At 43.9% G+C, this 15988-nt stretch overlaps 1 protein-coding gene across 2 annotated transcripts; it reads left to right on the forward strand.

The window, feature by feature from the left end:
* Positions 1–3025: 3025 nt before the first annotated feature.
* On the forward strand, positions 3026–10384 carry LOC136477504 (zinc finger transcription factor YY1-like). 2 transcript variants are annotated; one of them, XM_066475687.1, is made up of 6 exons: positions 3026–3434; positions 3533–3591; positions 8362–8561; positions 8683–8772; positions 9397–9540; positions 9612–10384. In XM_066475687.1, the coding sequence occupies exons 1-6, from the start codon at positions 3394–3396 to the stop codon at positions 10122–10124; spliced, it is 1047 nt and encodes a 348-aa protein (XP_066331784.1). In that variant the 5' UTR covers positions 3026–3393; the 3' UTR covers positions 10125–10384. The 2 variants fall into 2 exon arrangements, with proteins under 2 accessions (XP_066331784.1, XP_066331786.1); XM_066475689.1 differs by having other exon boundaries at positions 9627–10384.
* Positions 10385–15988: the final 5604 nt, after the last annotated feature.

Here is a 15988-nt window from a genome sequence, read left to right on the forward strand (position 1 = left end):
TATTTCTCTCAGGATTAAAAGAGATAATTAGCAACTCCATTTTTCATAACAGAACATGGCATAAATTATATTTTTAATATAAACTAGACATTATCATAAACCCAACAAAATTAGAACCACATCATTTGAATCTGCCAACTAGGAGATACATATTTTTGAAAATGTACACAAATCTGTGAAAAAGAATAAACAAAACAAATTTGAAACCCTAACCCTACTGCTGGGCCGGCCTGAAAGCACACGGCGGCCCGCAACGCGTGCGCCAGCAAACACCAGCGCGGCCCAGAACTCGGCGCAGCCCACGCTGGCTCCCGCCTGAGTTCGACGACTAACGCGCGGGTCCCGCACGATAGAGAGACAGACAGGGGAGGAAGAAAAGACGGCGGCGTAGCTCATCGCCGGTGGCAGCTCCGGCGAGGCCATCGGTGCTACGGTGTTCGCCTCACCCATGCGCATCTAGGGACACCCTCAATTGTAGCTATTATCGTGACTAAAGGAAACGACGACGGCCATGGCGGTGCACGACCATGGGTTGGCCGGCTCCAGCGAGGCGACGGCGTCACTGCCCTAGTGGGTGACCCTACGAGCATCAGCATCACACCCAGGACCCATAGCAAGGAAAAGATGAGACAGCAAGGGGCTCGAGCGACACAACCGCATGCGAGCTCTGCCGGCGGCGATCATGGCGACCCGGTGGAGCCACGCTCACGGTGAGCTCTACCTGAGGCAAAAACGCGATGACGGTGTGGTCGTGGATGTGGAGGAACTCACAGTGCTGCTGTGGCTCTAATGAATCGGACCAAGGCGCTCGGTTGAGGTGGATTTTGGCTCGGCGGCTGCCACAGCGTCCCGGTCTCCGTGCTCGCGGAGGAAGGAGATGGCAGAGAGTGAACTGGCGAGCTGAAGAGCGAGTGGCGAGGCGCTGGCTTTCATCTGGAGCTCGGACACGTGACGTGGAGACGTTGGCAGAGCATGCACGCCATGCGGTGTTCAGCTTATGAGCCGGTCGACCATGGCGGGCTCTGTCAGTTTTCTGAAACGGACTGAATCGACGCCTGATGACACGACTGACAACGTGAATTCGACGATCCGTAACTCCCAAATGGTGGCGATTTGGTTCATGGTATAGTTAACAAAATTGAAGACCTAAGTGAGTACTACAACTTCGTTAATTGGAGCTCGAGTTGGTTCGGCCTGGTTAGGGAGATACAAGGCTCCAAACATTGATACACGAAATTGAAAATCGTCTTAAGGACTTAGAAAAATTCTAAGTGTAGAATTCCACCCCAATTCTGACTTGTGGGTCATGTTTGAGGCTGTTCCACACATTTTCATGAGTTGATCATAAAACAACTTTTGTTCCTTGATCAATTGGCTACAACTTTGGTAAAGGGTGCACAGCCATGCAAGATTTCTAGGTTAGTCTTTTGAATCAGTCAAACTGTGGCACTCTATAGGTCACCCTAAGTCAAACCTTCACCTAGAGGGCAATTTAGTCATTTTGATCCACATGAACAATGTCCCATCAATTACCCTAAGTGTAGTTAAGGTGTATTAGACCATAATTAACCACTCTACACAAGGGCTACACTAACTTCTAAGTATCACATGTGATGAAGCAACAAAACACTAAATTTTACTTTAATGTTGTAATTCCATGTTTCACATATTTCATGACTTTGTTGTAATTTTTAAACTTGTCATATTACTACCATGTTGCCATGTTTCAAGGTATGAGAAACTCATGTTGCATTCACATATGGCACTACTACCATTCACAAGCAATCAAGTATGAAACAAACATAATTGAGAATGTTGCATATACATGTTTCAGTACAATGGCATGATGAGGTAGATGATGCACATGTTTATGAAATGAAATGCAATTTTGTGGAAGCCAAACACCTAAGGTGTTACATAGTTCTCTATTGTAGTATAGAAGTAATTAGTTGAATTGCTTGCTTAGTTAGCCCACTAGTGTAAAGTAGTGACATAGCCATTAATTGATACATAGAGATCATAATATACTAGACGTGTAGATAGGTGGCTTGCAACTCTTGTAATGCTAGCGCAACATTCGCTTCACCATTTAATTATTTAATCATTTATCTTAGTATTGTTCTAAAAAATTTTATAGACTATTCACTCTCCCTAGCCATTTATGATCTTTTTAGCCACCACGTGGGGAAAGAGGGAGAGGGAGAGGGAGAGGGAGTGAGAGAGAGAGAGAGAGAGGGGAAGGGGAGGCAGGAGCTGGGCGAACAACGTAGGCGGAGTTAGAGGGGTGGAGCCGTGGAAGTAGAGTTGGCGATGTTTTTTTGCTGAGGCTCGTGCAACGAAATGACAGAAAAGATATTTGTGGAGTCTTCGCAGAAGAATGAGAGACTCCGCAGACGATGTGAACCCGAACTCGATGAGCTTGCCCACGAGGGCACAGGTTGAAGAGCACTCGCTGGGAATGCATGCACATGGTCAATTAGTAAGAACAACAACGAATAGAAGAGTAACAGAATTGAGCAATATGAAAAGAAAGGAGTGTGACGAACACCGCGTACCAAGCCTGATGATGTACGAACGATGACGTTCTTGGAGTAGCTGAAGACTCCCAAGATGTTGTACGGCCTATTCGTTTCGACTAAAATGATCGTGGATTATTACTGCTGGCTGGTTTGGTGTAAAGAAAAATACTGTTCTGACTTATAATCCACGATTGTTTACGACCAAATGAACAAGCTGCTAATAAATGGGTACTAGAACTTTTGGTGTGATTAATTTTTATTTTTCTATCAATGGGCCCACATAGCCTCATCTACGTTAGGGCATTGTATGGACCCACGGTATAGGCATTTGTTGTTTTATATACGCTCATAGAAAGTTGAAGTTGATAATTTTTTTTGTAAATTGTAGATGAGAATGTCGATGTTCCTTTTTTTTTTTGGCAAAATTTATGTTTTTTTTTAATTTATGCCCATTTGCTTTTCTAACCCTATCGGCCTCCTACTCTTTCCGTAGTAGACGGCAAACCCCCATTGTTCCGCACCACGGAAGACGAAGCACACCAGCGCACGCCCCGAAAAAGGCAGAAGAAACGCGGTGCCTCGAGCCATCAGATGCCCCACCCCACCGTGTTAAGCTAGGAGTCGGACGGCGCTGGGAGTCGCCGAGTCGGGCATGGCATCCATAGCCATACATCTATCTCCTCGCGGAGCCTGGGGCGGGGCGGTCACCACCATGCCCAATCCTATCGCACCAAGGACGACTCCGCCTCGTGCTCCTCCTAGTCTTCCTACCCACCCCTCCACGCTCCCCTTTTCTTCCACGGTCCCCAATCCCTAGCGCTCCCCCTCTCCTCCGCTGCCGCCCGCCGGCTCTCTGCCCCCGCCGCGTCCGGAGATGCAGGTCGCCCGCCGCCGTTACCGCTGGGTGAAGGAGTGGTGAGTTGACCACTTGCCCGTCCGATGGCTCTGACAGTCCCCCTCCTCCCCTCGTTAGTCCCGCTCTTCGATTTCCATCTGACCTGTTGTCTCGTCAGGGTCCCGCAAGATCTGGTCGTCGCCGGAGGCCCCTGCACGCTCTACAAGTGGGTGCGAGGTACGCTGCGCCCGCTGATTGCTTGCTGCTGCTGCTGCTGTTGTCAAAACGCAGCCTTTTATTCTGTGACTGTACTGTCATGTCATAGTCATGTTTTGCACTGAGAACTGCCCTCTCTGGTGCTTTTCACCAGCGATTCATCCATATCCATGCGAATTCCCAATTACTTGAGAGGCCTGTACAAGACCGGTGGATCAAGCCAAGTCTTTTCATGTTTCTTGTACTGATTGCATCACATATTTCTAAATTGTAATACTTCTGCAGCGCACGGAAGGATGATTGTTTAGTTCCACTCAAAAAAATTGAGATTTCAGTAGAGGCAATACATATATATGCTTGATTGCTTGTTAGTCTCCAAGTAAGAGTGGTAAGTTCAGTTGAAACTAGAGGAAAACTTAGTACATTCTGTCACCAGCATACCAATGTGTTTTTTTTGGATTGCTGACTCCTAACTGGTTTGGACAATGTAACCCAACTTACTCTCCCCATTCTAAATTATAAGACGTTTTGGCTTTTATAGACAATGTTTTCTGATCGGCTTATCGTTCCTAATCGGTCTGGTACCGATTAGGACGATCAGGACGATTAATCGACCTCTGATCGGTCTAATCGTCCATATAATCGTCCAACATATAGCAGGAGTGCAGGACTATATAAGTATATATCATATATGATGGTATATATATAATATACCATATACTATATATTTATATAGTAGACATCGAGCATATTTCTAGTTAGTTGGTTACTTACCTATGAGATCTGACTCCATATTCTTGTCCTAGCCTCCATATGTTTGCTGATTTTCTGCAGGAATAATAGATAACTTGAGTAAGTAGATGCAAAAGAATAGTGTGATAGACTGACAGTATTACAGCAGCACATACTCAATCCAGATCCAGAAAAGTAGGAATTACGAAAACTAGCATAGTCCACAGCTTACTTAATATAGTACGAGTACTGAGTACATACTACAAACTAAATAATTAAACACTGCAAACAACATTCAGAGTTTTTAAGATAACACTAGCTGCCATTCAATCAGCATTCAGCAGCCATCTAAATCTAAATAAGCAAATCATCATCCAAATTGAAGCCTTCTCCTCCATCTCCACCCGAGTCTCCATCCACCTCCATTCCTACTTCAGCATTAGATGCATCTGGCTGAACTTGTGCTTCATGGTCATCATCTTCATCATCAATGCTATCTGGAGCTGCAGCTACAGCTGCAGCAGTCCTTGGACGCTTCGTGGTATACATCTGGCTGACAGAGGCTTGCTGCACGAGCAGCAGCAGCCCTAGGCAAGTTGCGGCCCTGTAGATTCTCAGATGCACCAATAGCTTCATCAACAACAGCCCAAGTCGATTCCTCACAATCCTCATCCACCCATTCATTATTCCACTGAAATTCATCTAGCGCTGAGAGGGTTGCTCTTCTGTCCTTTGCAACCAAGCTCTCTGATTTTTTGAAACCTGTTTGACATCTTTTTGTTGTAACTGACATAGACCAATTTATTTAACCTCTTGTGCTCTAATCTGTTCCTCTTTTTGGTGTGGAACTGCATAAAAAATAATGAACAACACATTGGTTTGCAAGCAATATCGCAAATACATAATTGATTTTACTTCGAACTAGTAGTGGTACTTGCATGGAAAAAACACTCCAATTACGCTCACAACCTGATGCAGAGCAGCAAAGACTAATAATTTTCTTTGCTTAGACTTTGGAGCTCAAATGAGTAGCCACCATAGGAATTCCACCAGCGAACTGAAACACAATTACCTAATAATCAGGTCATAACAAAACAAATATTGAGAAGGATTGAAGGTTTTAAAATATCCAAAACTTACTAGGGTTCTTTTTGTCTCTGTCCCTTATTGCTAATGGCATTGAGAAGCCTTCACCTTCAGACTGTTCATAATCATCAGCTTGACGAGAAATCTTGGATTGTTCACTGTCATCCGCCACCATTTTGTATAAAATTTCATTGAACATGATCCTTAGCCTTGCAGCTTTTCTCGTGTCTTTCTCTCTTAAGGCAAAGAACTTGCCTGGATTCAAGAATAGGGCTGCCCCATACAACTTCTGCTGCATTTGGTTTTCCCACCTATTATCATAGCGCTTCATTACTTCTTTAAGCAAGTCGGTTTTAGCTTTTAAAGAATCTTTGATGGTGGTCTTTGCATGATCCATGGCTGCCATGATCTTAGGAGCTGCTGGTGTCTCATCCCCATCTGCAATCCTTAGAGCGACGAGAAGGGGCTGTGAAGCTCTCAAGCAACACTCTACTCTATTCCAAAAAGGCATGGAAAGGACAATATCCTCAACTTGTTTGCCTTCACTACTGTTAGACAGACTGTTAGCCTGCCATTCTTCACTAACAACTAAAGCTCTCAAGCCATTCTTGTGCTTGTACATACTTGCCAATGTTAGGTAAGAAGTAGCAAATAGAGTCACAGCTGGTCTCACAAGATCTCCACCTATCTTCTGTCTCATTAGATCAAGTATCCTCCCATGCTTGTATAGAAATCTGCACACTTTCTTGCCCCAATTGATGGCATTGTTGAATTCCTTTATCTCACCAATGTCTTGCAAGCAACAAATTCAGACAATGGGCAGCACAAGGTGTCCAAAACAAATCTGGGATCCTCTCCATTAGAATCCTTTCCGCTGCCTTAAAGTTGGCCCCATTGTCTGTGACAACCTGCACCACATATTCCTTCCCAATCTTGTCAACTTGCTGCTCCAACAAATCAGCTAGCATTTGTGCATTTGCTATCTCACTTGAAGCATCCACTGAACCTAGGAAGAAGGTCCCTGCTGGACTGTTGGCAAGAAAATTGATTATATGGCGGTGGCTTGTATCCGTCCAACCATCGGACATGAGAGTGCAGCCATATTCTTTCCAGCTCTCCTCATGCTTCTTTCTTAGTTCTGCTGTCCTGTTGACAGCCCTTTCAAGCAATGATTCCCTAATGTCATGCATAGGTTGGTGAGCGGTACCCATGTCCATACTGCCCAATGGACTCAAGCATTATCTCCCAACTTCTCGAATTAATGACATTGAATGGTATACCATTTTCATAGAAGAAATCAGCAACATGATCATCAACAATTTGTTTAGCCTCTTTATCTTTCTTTGTGCACTGCTCTATAGTGGGCTGAGAAGTCTTGGATTTATGCCTTTCTGTAACTACTTCTGGTGTCCTGCGAAGCATGGCACTAACTGACTTGGTGTTGGTGTTCTTTTGAGTTGCTGCTTTAGTATGACCCGCAACCACAAAGGAAGTAATGGCAGCTTGAGCTATTTTCTTCTTTGCTTCTGATTGTGCTCGCTTGAGTCTTGTCCCAGAACTTGGTACTTTCGCTGGTTCAACTTCAGTAACTTCATCCTCTTCATTTGCTTCTTGTTCTTGTTCACCATCTCCAGGAAGTGCCACAATTGTAGTCCTTGTATTCTTCTTCAAGTAAACAGTCATCTCTCGCTGGACTATTGGAGGTGGTTTTGGGCACTTCACTGCATCCCCATAACCCCCAGCAAGGTGCATCTTGAACCGACCGATTCCTGCAGGCACTACCTTCTTACAGAAAATGCACTGAATAAATTCCTTCTTCGTAGGATCTGGCCACCACCCATACTTCCATCCTGGGTCTTGAGATCGAGCCTTCCTCTTGGGATCTTTAGCCTGCTGAGCAAGTTCTGGAAGCAGTGCTGCTATAGCCTTTTCTACAAGGGCTGAAACATCTGGAGCAGCTGAGGATACTGAACCAGCACCACCTGATGCAACTGATGAGCTTGCACCAGCACCTCCTTCAGGATTAGGCCCAGGCATGATGACTTCCACTGCAAGCTGCCGCCTTCGATTTTCATCTACGCAAGTTCAGCAAAGAGCCAAAGAAACAAAGCATCAAGATTTGAGCATAGTGCAGAGGAAAGGAGATGACAGAAATGACAGAACAAAGCCGATTTAATGACTCACCTTTAGAGGAGGAGCTCATCTTCGTGCTCCCTGGACCTGCAGCCTGCAGGTGGGGAAGAGAATAGGTGACCCTGCAGCAGAAGGGAGGAGGAAGCAGCAAGCAGCGGGGAAGATCCACGGATGGGCTGCTTGGATTGGAACTGGAAGGGAGGGAGGAGGGAGTGAGATGCACGCAGCAGGGAAGAGATGGAGCTCAGCTGCACGCAGCGGGAGTGAGGAGTACTGAGGACTGAGGAGAGAAAGAGTGGGGGTGAGGTATATAAGAGAAACCCTAATGGGCCTGGCCCAAATAAATATAGCCCAGTAAACTGAAGTAGCCCATCTGCCTATTTAGTGCTGATCGGCAAAGAGACCTAATCGGACGATTAATCGCGAGTAATCGACGATTAATCGGACGATCAGGTTTCTGATCGCTCTGATCGAATCGGAGGGCCTAATCAAGTGCTAAGTACCGATAAGGACGATTAATCGGACGATCAGAAAACATTGTTTATAGATACATTGCTTTTACTATGTATCTAGATATAATGTATAGCTAAATGCATAACAAAGGTTATGTATCTAGAAAAGATAAAACGTCTTAAAATTTAGAACGGATGGAGCATTTATGAAGAGTATAAAGTTCTCACTCAATTTGCCGACAAATACACACAAGAAGGCGGAATTCTTTGTTGGATATTCCGATTGTTTTATTACTGTTAATAACTATGAAGTAGTTGAATTCTTTCTTGTTCCTTCAGCTTAATCTTTTCATTCTTTTGTTAATATTATTACTGTATTTATTTATAGAGGATAGACTGGCCGCTTTGAAGGCTAAGGACAAGGAGCAGGGGGCAGAGTCGGCAACGCCTGAACTGAACTCTGAGGTTCTCTTTCTATGCAGCTACGAAGGATGTGGGAAAACATTTTTTGATGCAGGGGCTCTTAGGAAGCATGCTCATGTTCATGGGGAGAGGCAATATATCTGTCACTATGAGAACTGTGGCAAGGTACTGTTTATCATTCCTGCTCACATCCCAGACTCCCAGAGAGTAATCTTCAGTCTGCAAAGGCATGGTTCTATTTCAGTTGCTTGACTAATTTTTTTTTCTGCTAAATCTGATTTTGCAGAAATTCTTAGATAGCTCTAAGTTGAAAAGGCATTTTCTCATCCATACAGGAGAAAAGAATTTTGTGTGCCCACATGAAGGTTGTGGAAAGGTAATCACACTGGCCCTCCATTGTGCTTGTTATTAATTTCCTGACTGTAGTTTCTTCTAATCATAGGCAATTTGTACTTTTCTCTTTTCTAGCATGTTACTAGAAATACTTAGTTATGAAGTAGAAATTTGTACTGTACATAGAGATGTTTGATGCTTGATTTCTTTTTCGGTGTATCCATGTTTTGTTATAAAGGTTTGATCTTTTAATTTTGTTCCATTTGTTGCGTTAAGATTCAGTTATGGTCCCCTTTTCATACTCCACAAAGTTTTTGATATACATACTAAAGAGAAAGTTAATGTTTAGACAATGGTTGTGCTCATAATAGTTGTTTTGCAACTACCGTGGAGTAGATATGTAGTGTTGTCCTTGTGCAAAACAGCCTAAAATACTTGAAAATGCTCTGTTGTTGTCGGGGTAAGGAAAAATCTCAAGCAGAGTGGTGCCGACAAGACTCTTTGTTGGTGGTATGGTATCTTTGCATGGCTCGTTAGAAGCTTTCTAGAATGCATGTGATATGCCATATTTCTAATTGGTGAAATAAATGCAGCTTTTGGCATTTGTTATTATTAGTTTTTATCTGCCAATATGTGTTATTAATATCATGTGCCTTGATTATTGCAGGCTTTTTCGTTGGATTTTAATTTAAAGGCACACATGAAAACACATTCTGCGGATAACTATCATGTGTGCCAGTACCCAGAATGTGGCCGAAGATTTACACAAGAATCAAAATTAAGAGCTCATATCAGGCAACAACATGAGAAAGTAAGATCTCTTACCAGTTACTGTGTGTGCATTTCTGCTTGTGAAATAATTTTGTAATGAGACAAATATAGGCTGTTGGCCTGCAGAATCCAGGTGCGTCCACAATGAACCACAGTGCAATTGGAGATCCACACCAGCCCCCTAAGCCAGCAAAGGTCTCAGCAACGCCTCCAGCTCCCTCAGCTGAGCGCCCTTACGTCTGCCCCTACGATGGTTGCGACAAGGCATACATCCACGAGTACAAGCTGAACCTCCATTTGAAAAAAGAACACCCCAACCACTACCAGGATGGTGGCCCACAAGGCGCTGCCTCTTCAAAGCGCAGCATCTCAAAGAGTTCCCACAGGAGCAAGCCAGACATCACCACTAGGATGCCACCGGCCAAGATCCCCAAGCACAAAGGAGGGTACGCAGCGCCGTCGCCAGCTGTGAACCTCCCTGAGGAGCAGCAGTGGCCGAGGAAAGTGATGTATGAGGATGACAGCGAGGAGACCGAGGAAGAGGCAGGCAACAATGTCGAGGATAGATGGAACTACAACAGAGCTGCTAGCAGCGACGACGAGGAAACCGAAGACGAAGAATGAGCTGCTAGCAGGCATTCTTTGTCTGTATTTGTGCAATGTGCATATACCATAATTTTTAAACTTTGGGGGGTTATAGCTTTTGCATACATGTACAATTTTAAAATAAGGCTGGCTTAGTAGGCAACAGAGGTTGTAGCTGGCCTGCCCCTTAAGTAGACATGACATGAGTTGAGAAAAGATAATGGATCATTGTTCCGGTTCGCTTGTGTTTGTGTCTGCCTTTTTGGTTTGTTATCACAAATGAGTTATCAGTTATCGTAGCCCTGATTGGTGGTTGGCAATCAATCTTGTCAGCCTTACATTTGTAATATGAGCATGCCATGTTTGCTTTGAGAATGTAATGTATCCACGGGTTTCAGAGTAAGGAAGTGTGCGACAGTGTGTTCATGGATTTCAGAGTGAGCATGGATGCTGAACTTGTGAATAAGCAGAACGCGCCCCCGAGCTCTTTCATGAGTTGAGCGAGATCAGCGCCACACAATCTTGGTGACCATGGGCTCCCTGGTCCTATTGGTGCAGTAACTCCATGCCACCCAAGTTATACCTTGGGTCAGTGGAATAAGAGCATCGTGTGAAGACAAACAACGAGAGATTACCTATTCCATGTGATCAAACAAAGAAACAAAACTACTTACAAAAAAAAGTTTAAGTAAAAAAAAAAATCAAAATATTATTATGATAAAAAAGCTAGCTATATGCGCTATTGCATAATTTGACCATCGGTATCTAGTATTTTTATATAGATTGATACATACGATTAACATTACGAAATTCATTACAAATCTAAGTGGAGTTATATTTTGTGACCCAGAAAGTAAGAGAAAAGATGTCACTAGGCGTCACCGATGATTGGCGCCTGGTGGTGCCCAACCTCGGACAAATCCGCCAGATCAGGTTCACGTGGCCAAGAGATCATCCTGAGATCGAAAGAATCGGAACCTCTCCGAGGCAGCTGCAGCACGAGATCATAAGGACAACGTTGCCTGCCACCGATGTTTTGCGCAGGGTCCATCCTCCTAGCACTAGAATGGAAGTTGCGTAGGCAGCCACCTGCCCTACTTGATTATGTGTCTAGCTATACACAAGTCTTACGGTCGTCTTTGGCATGTTGATTGACCACTGTTTAAGGTAGTTCACCTGATTTCCTGCTTATACCTTCTATGTGTTATCTTTAGTGGTGAACTTATTCCTTAAAACTGCTTAAAACTAATCCAAATGTTTAAACATCACACTTTGTATCATAAAATCAGTTTGAGCATTTGCTAGCACACGGATCTATTGCTTTACTCATAGGACATCACCACTTAGAGCATCTTTTATTCTGGTTGCTATACCCCTGAAGCTCCTGTATTTTCTGCATCCCTTGCATACATAACATATTTTGAGGGGGAGTTGTAGTTTTGGGAGGCTCGCTGCTGAGTGCGTGTATCAACAAGGGGAAGAATTAGATATACACAGAATCCACCTTAAGGGGGAGAGCACCCTAGGAGGAAAACTTGTTGAGAGTGCATTCATTTGTGAGAGTTTGCATTTGTCCAGGGAGAGTTGCATATTTGAGCTGCTTTTGCTAGTTGTGTTGAGCCTTTGCCTCTTCTGGAGGGGCTAGCAGTGTTTCAGGAGTTTTCGAAGTTGCTCTGATTTCTTGCTAGTGGTGTTGAGCCCTTTCTGCCTCTTGTTGAGGACTAGGTATTTTTGCTTGGTTGCGTCGAGTCATTGCCCATGTCTTTGGGGATCAAGCTTTGCTCATTTCAAATAACCTCATTTTGGCTTTTCACTGGCTTTTGGTCATTTGAGCGAGTTCTCTATTTTTATTTTTTTTTTGTGTTTGGTGTTGACAATGGACTCATCAGGGGGAGATTGTAAACACATGGTTGATATGTGCCTATGTGGCTCGAGTTGTGATGAGTGATTGTCAATTAGAGTAGCGTCTTGGGTTGAGTTGTTGAACTAACTGAGGCATGAGTTGGGTTGTGAAAACATGTCTCTTGGCTTGTGGTGTGCAGGTGTGGAGCTCAGAGGCGATGGTTGACAGCGAAGGTGAAGGTCATGCGGGTTCATGGCGATGGACTGGAGCGGTGAAGAACGGACGTCGGGCTTGGACCGAGGGACCAGAGAACCTGGAGGACCGATCATGGTGGTTGACACCTGAGGCACCAATGAGCACAAGTGTACATGGAGGAGTGGACCGTATTGACCGGGTCAAGATGGCGGTTGAGCTAGTCAAGCGGAGGCACTGGAGGACTTGGCGATCAGGCGGTCGAGGACGACGGTGACACGTGTTGAGATCATGGGGCGAGCATATCCGCGAGCGGTTTGGTGGTTTGGGCCTCAAAACCACTGGTAGGACAGTTTCCGAGTTTTGGCCTCAAAACCCGAGTGCGGTTCCGGCAGGAATTGGGGGTGACACGTGGCATCATCGTGAAGGTTACGAAGCAAATATGTGAAGTGAGCATTGTTGGGGGGGGAGTGTTCCCATCTGCCTGACAAGCACAGGTGTCGTCCTCTTGACCAACCTATACCGGTCCCGACCGACACGAAGCCCCTAGCAGAGTGCCAGGCGCACCTCCTCTCCACGATATTTTTAATGGTTGAGTGACATATAACAATCCAATTATCAAACAATCACGTGAATTCATTTATCGTACACAAAAGTTACATTTAATTTCAAAACCGTCGTAATCATTATGATTCGAACACAGAGTTAATGAAGTTACAACTTATTAAATTAACTCATTCTATGGTTGATCTCTTCTAAGCACTCATGCACAAACATTAGAGTTAACTTACAGCTCACATTGGAATCGCCCATTCCAGAGTCTACTATTCTTCGGCTTATTGAGCTCGGCTCAATTGTCATCGAGCCGAAGTACCTGCAAATAACTTAACGACAGCACCATGAGTACATTTCGTACTCACATGAGACTTAATTCCAACATATAAATACTTGGTGGATGCAAGAGAGAATTATCAGGCATTTATACATTTACAGAAAAGCATGGCGTTTATTAAAGAATGACATGCTCATGACTCAAAATTAAATTAGGTAGCAATTACAAGTTCTTGACAAGGAGTAATGAGTAACCTAATTAAGGTGATTAGCATTATAAATCATCGCATAACAAGTATCATCGGCGAACACTACAATGGGTCTAGAAGTAAGAACAATCGAAGGTTCCATCCCGAGGGACATCAAGCTTTCAAATAAACTCTGTAGAGGTGTACAACTATATCCACACGGAGAACAGGATGAACCACCATACTCGTGCTCGAGTAAGAGTTGCCTCATGTCTCCAACCTTCCCTAATCTGACCAAGACTATCCATGAAAGGGTGTTGATAGCTTCCCAGGTAACGGCTCATTCCATCTACCCAGCGCCACCTTCATGCCAGTTTCACGGATAGACCAGTCACAATTAGTTACTTGGCTTGTCACCCCCATATGCGACATGTGATCTGTACGGGTGGTTACTCGGACTCACTATCCCAATGAATGGCCCTTAATTATTCCATGAGCTATATCACTTGAGATCCAACACTCACAGTGACCTTACCCCTCGTATGAGTAGAGATTACCAAAATTGATCATAAAATTAAGATATTAAGTTGGAGTGGGTCCTTAGTCAAATTGAGCAAATAGGTAAGTTGTCACCCTAGCAAGTTTTGATAATTAAATTAGCCTGGTGAAGCCTCCTACATGCGCGAGAGTGAGTTTCCTTCTCACACTCGACTTCTAACGAATATAAGGAACTAAGCATTAAATGAATCCCAACCCATTGGTTAAGTGAAGGCTAGGGTTACTTAGGTGAGTACATCTAATTTAGTAGAACAATTTTAATTATTGATCATTTTCAAATGAAATGCATAACTCTTAATGAGACAAGTAGTAAGTAACCAAAATAGGGTTCATAGTAGTGGGGTGCCTGCCTAATATGTCATCCCGATGACTAAGGATGACGATGATGACTTATACATGGTCCTCATAAGCTAACTAAACCTGAAAGAGAGGATACAAGGATTGGAGATAGCCACATGATCCGATAAAGAGATAAAGGTAGAGATTGTGATTTGGAACTTGGGAAGAGACATCTAACTAGACCATACTATTGCACTAATTGTTACCTAGTGTGGTTAAGGTTTGTTGACCTCATGAGTATTGTTCTAAACAACACAACATCTTTTGTCATTTGGTGGACACTCCGTTATAAGTGGCGGACACTCCGCTGAATTGATTCCCGAGACTAACTGGCTCTATTTTAGCTTTGGAAAGGTTGACGGACTTTCTGTCACAGATGATAGACACTTCATGATTTGCGGATTGTTCCGTGGAACACTGTTGGTTCGGGACTTGGTTTTTCCTGGTGAACAGTTCTTGACAGAAACTCTATGCCAGTTGATGGACTCTCTGATAAGAACTGGGAGCTCTCGGGTTCTTTGGAAATCTATTCTTATAAATTGGCGGACTCTCCGTGAGTTACCACGGACACTTCGCTGGAAACTGGTTGCTACGGGTTTTTAAGGAACTAATTTTATAATTTGGCGGATTCTCCGCTATGCTCTCCGAACACTCTGCCACTTTACTCTGAGAGGGTGTAAAGGTTCTGACTGTAGGATTTGGTTAAGTTTTGGGATTACCGGACTCTCCGTGGGTTTGATGGACACTCCATCAAACTGTCAATAGAACCTAAGTTCCATGACTCTTCGAGTGAGGTTTGGTGATTTGAACCTAGATGTAGGAATAGGTGTTTCATGCATGTGCAAGATATTCCTAGGATGGTTTAGGTAGCTTGCTAGCTCAAGATAGCTAGGGTTTGAGCTATGGTTAGCAAGTGCAACTAGTGATTCAAGGATTAATCTTGAAATCCATAAAAGAGAGATTGAGATTGGGCATGACAACTTTAGCTTGGGATTTTGGTGAGTTCCTTGTCACCAAGATTGAAGATTGAGCACTTGGCATCCTTTCTTCCAAGCTAAAGAGATGGATTCCAAGATTTCTTGCAAAAATTCCATAAATTCATATGAGAGAGAAACTAGGGAAAACTTGAGAGGTTTGAGTTGTAGCAACTCTTGATCTTACTCTTTGGATGATGAAGCACCTTGCAATCCTCATGATCCATCCATGCAAGGAGAGAAACTTGAGTTAGGGTTTGAGGATTGAGCTCAAGATAACAAGAATAGGGAGTTCTTGAGTTAACCATGAGATATGGATATGGTGAAGCTCAAGTTCTTGATCTAGGGCTGATCTTGCTGCCCTTTTCATGCTTGATCTCTCTTCCCTTCTTCTCCTTTTTCCACTTTCTCACTCTAGTTCATCCTTTCCTTTCTCTTGTTCTTCATTCTAGAGAGAGAGAGAGGGAGTGAGTGAAATGAGAGGGGAGAAGCGTGGAGCTGAGGTTCAGCTATTGGGAAATACCTCCAATTCGTGCTGACATGTGGGCCACACCACATGAGTGGAAATCAGCTCACTCTCCACTCAATTTGTTGTCTCTGTGTTTTTGGCGGACTGTCCGCTGAAATGGTCGAACACTTCGTCAATTCACTATCTTGGAAAAATTAAGCTAGGGATTAGGCAACTTGGCATTGGGGCCAATCTTGTGATCCAATAGACAATATGTTACTCCGAGAAGGATAAGGAATCTTGATTACATCTTTTGAGAGTGGACTTCTCGGTATAAGTTCCTAGTTGACTGCCATTGACCATGAGTTGACTTGATGAGCTTAGCTAGATTGAGTCATGAATTGAAGCACTAATTCTGATAGATGAATCCATAAACCGATGAAACACCACTCAAGGTCCTTGGGGAATTAAATTAGGAATTTCTCAGAGGGTCGTTGTTCAAGAGCTGAAATTGGAACGACTTGGGTCGT

This window comes from Miscanthus floridulus, chromosome 8 (assembly GCF_019320115.1).
Source record: "Miscanthus floridulus cultivar M001 chromosome 8, ASM1932011v1, whole genome shotgun sequence".
Taxonomy (NCBI): domain Eukaryota; kingdom Viridiplantae; phylum Streptophyta; class Magnoliopsida; order Poales; family Poaceae; genus Miscanthus; species Miscanthus floridulus.

Excerpts from the sequence above, each read along its gene's own strand:
- LOC136477504 (XM_066475687.1), top strand. The coding sequence starts at position 3,394 with ATGCAGGTCGCCCGCCGCCGTTACCGCTGGGTGAAGGAGTG. Across the intron at positions 8,773-9,396 it reads CACATGAAGGTTGTGGAAAG|GCTTTTTCGTTGGATTTTAA; the intron begins GTAATCACACTG and ends TGATTATTGCAG. Across the intron at positions 9,541-9,611 it reads TCAGGCAACAACATGAGAAA|GCTGTTGGCCTGCAGAATCC; the intron begins GTAAGATCTCTT and ends AGACAAATATAG.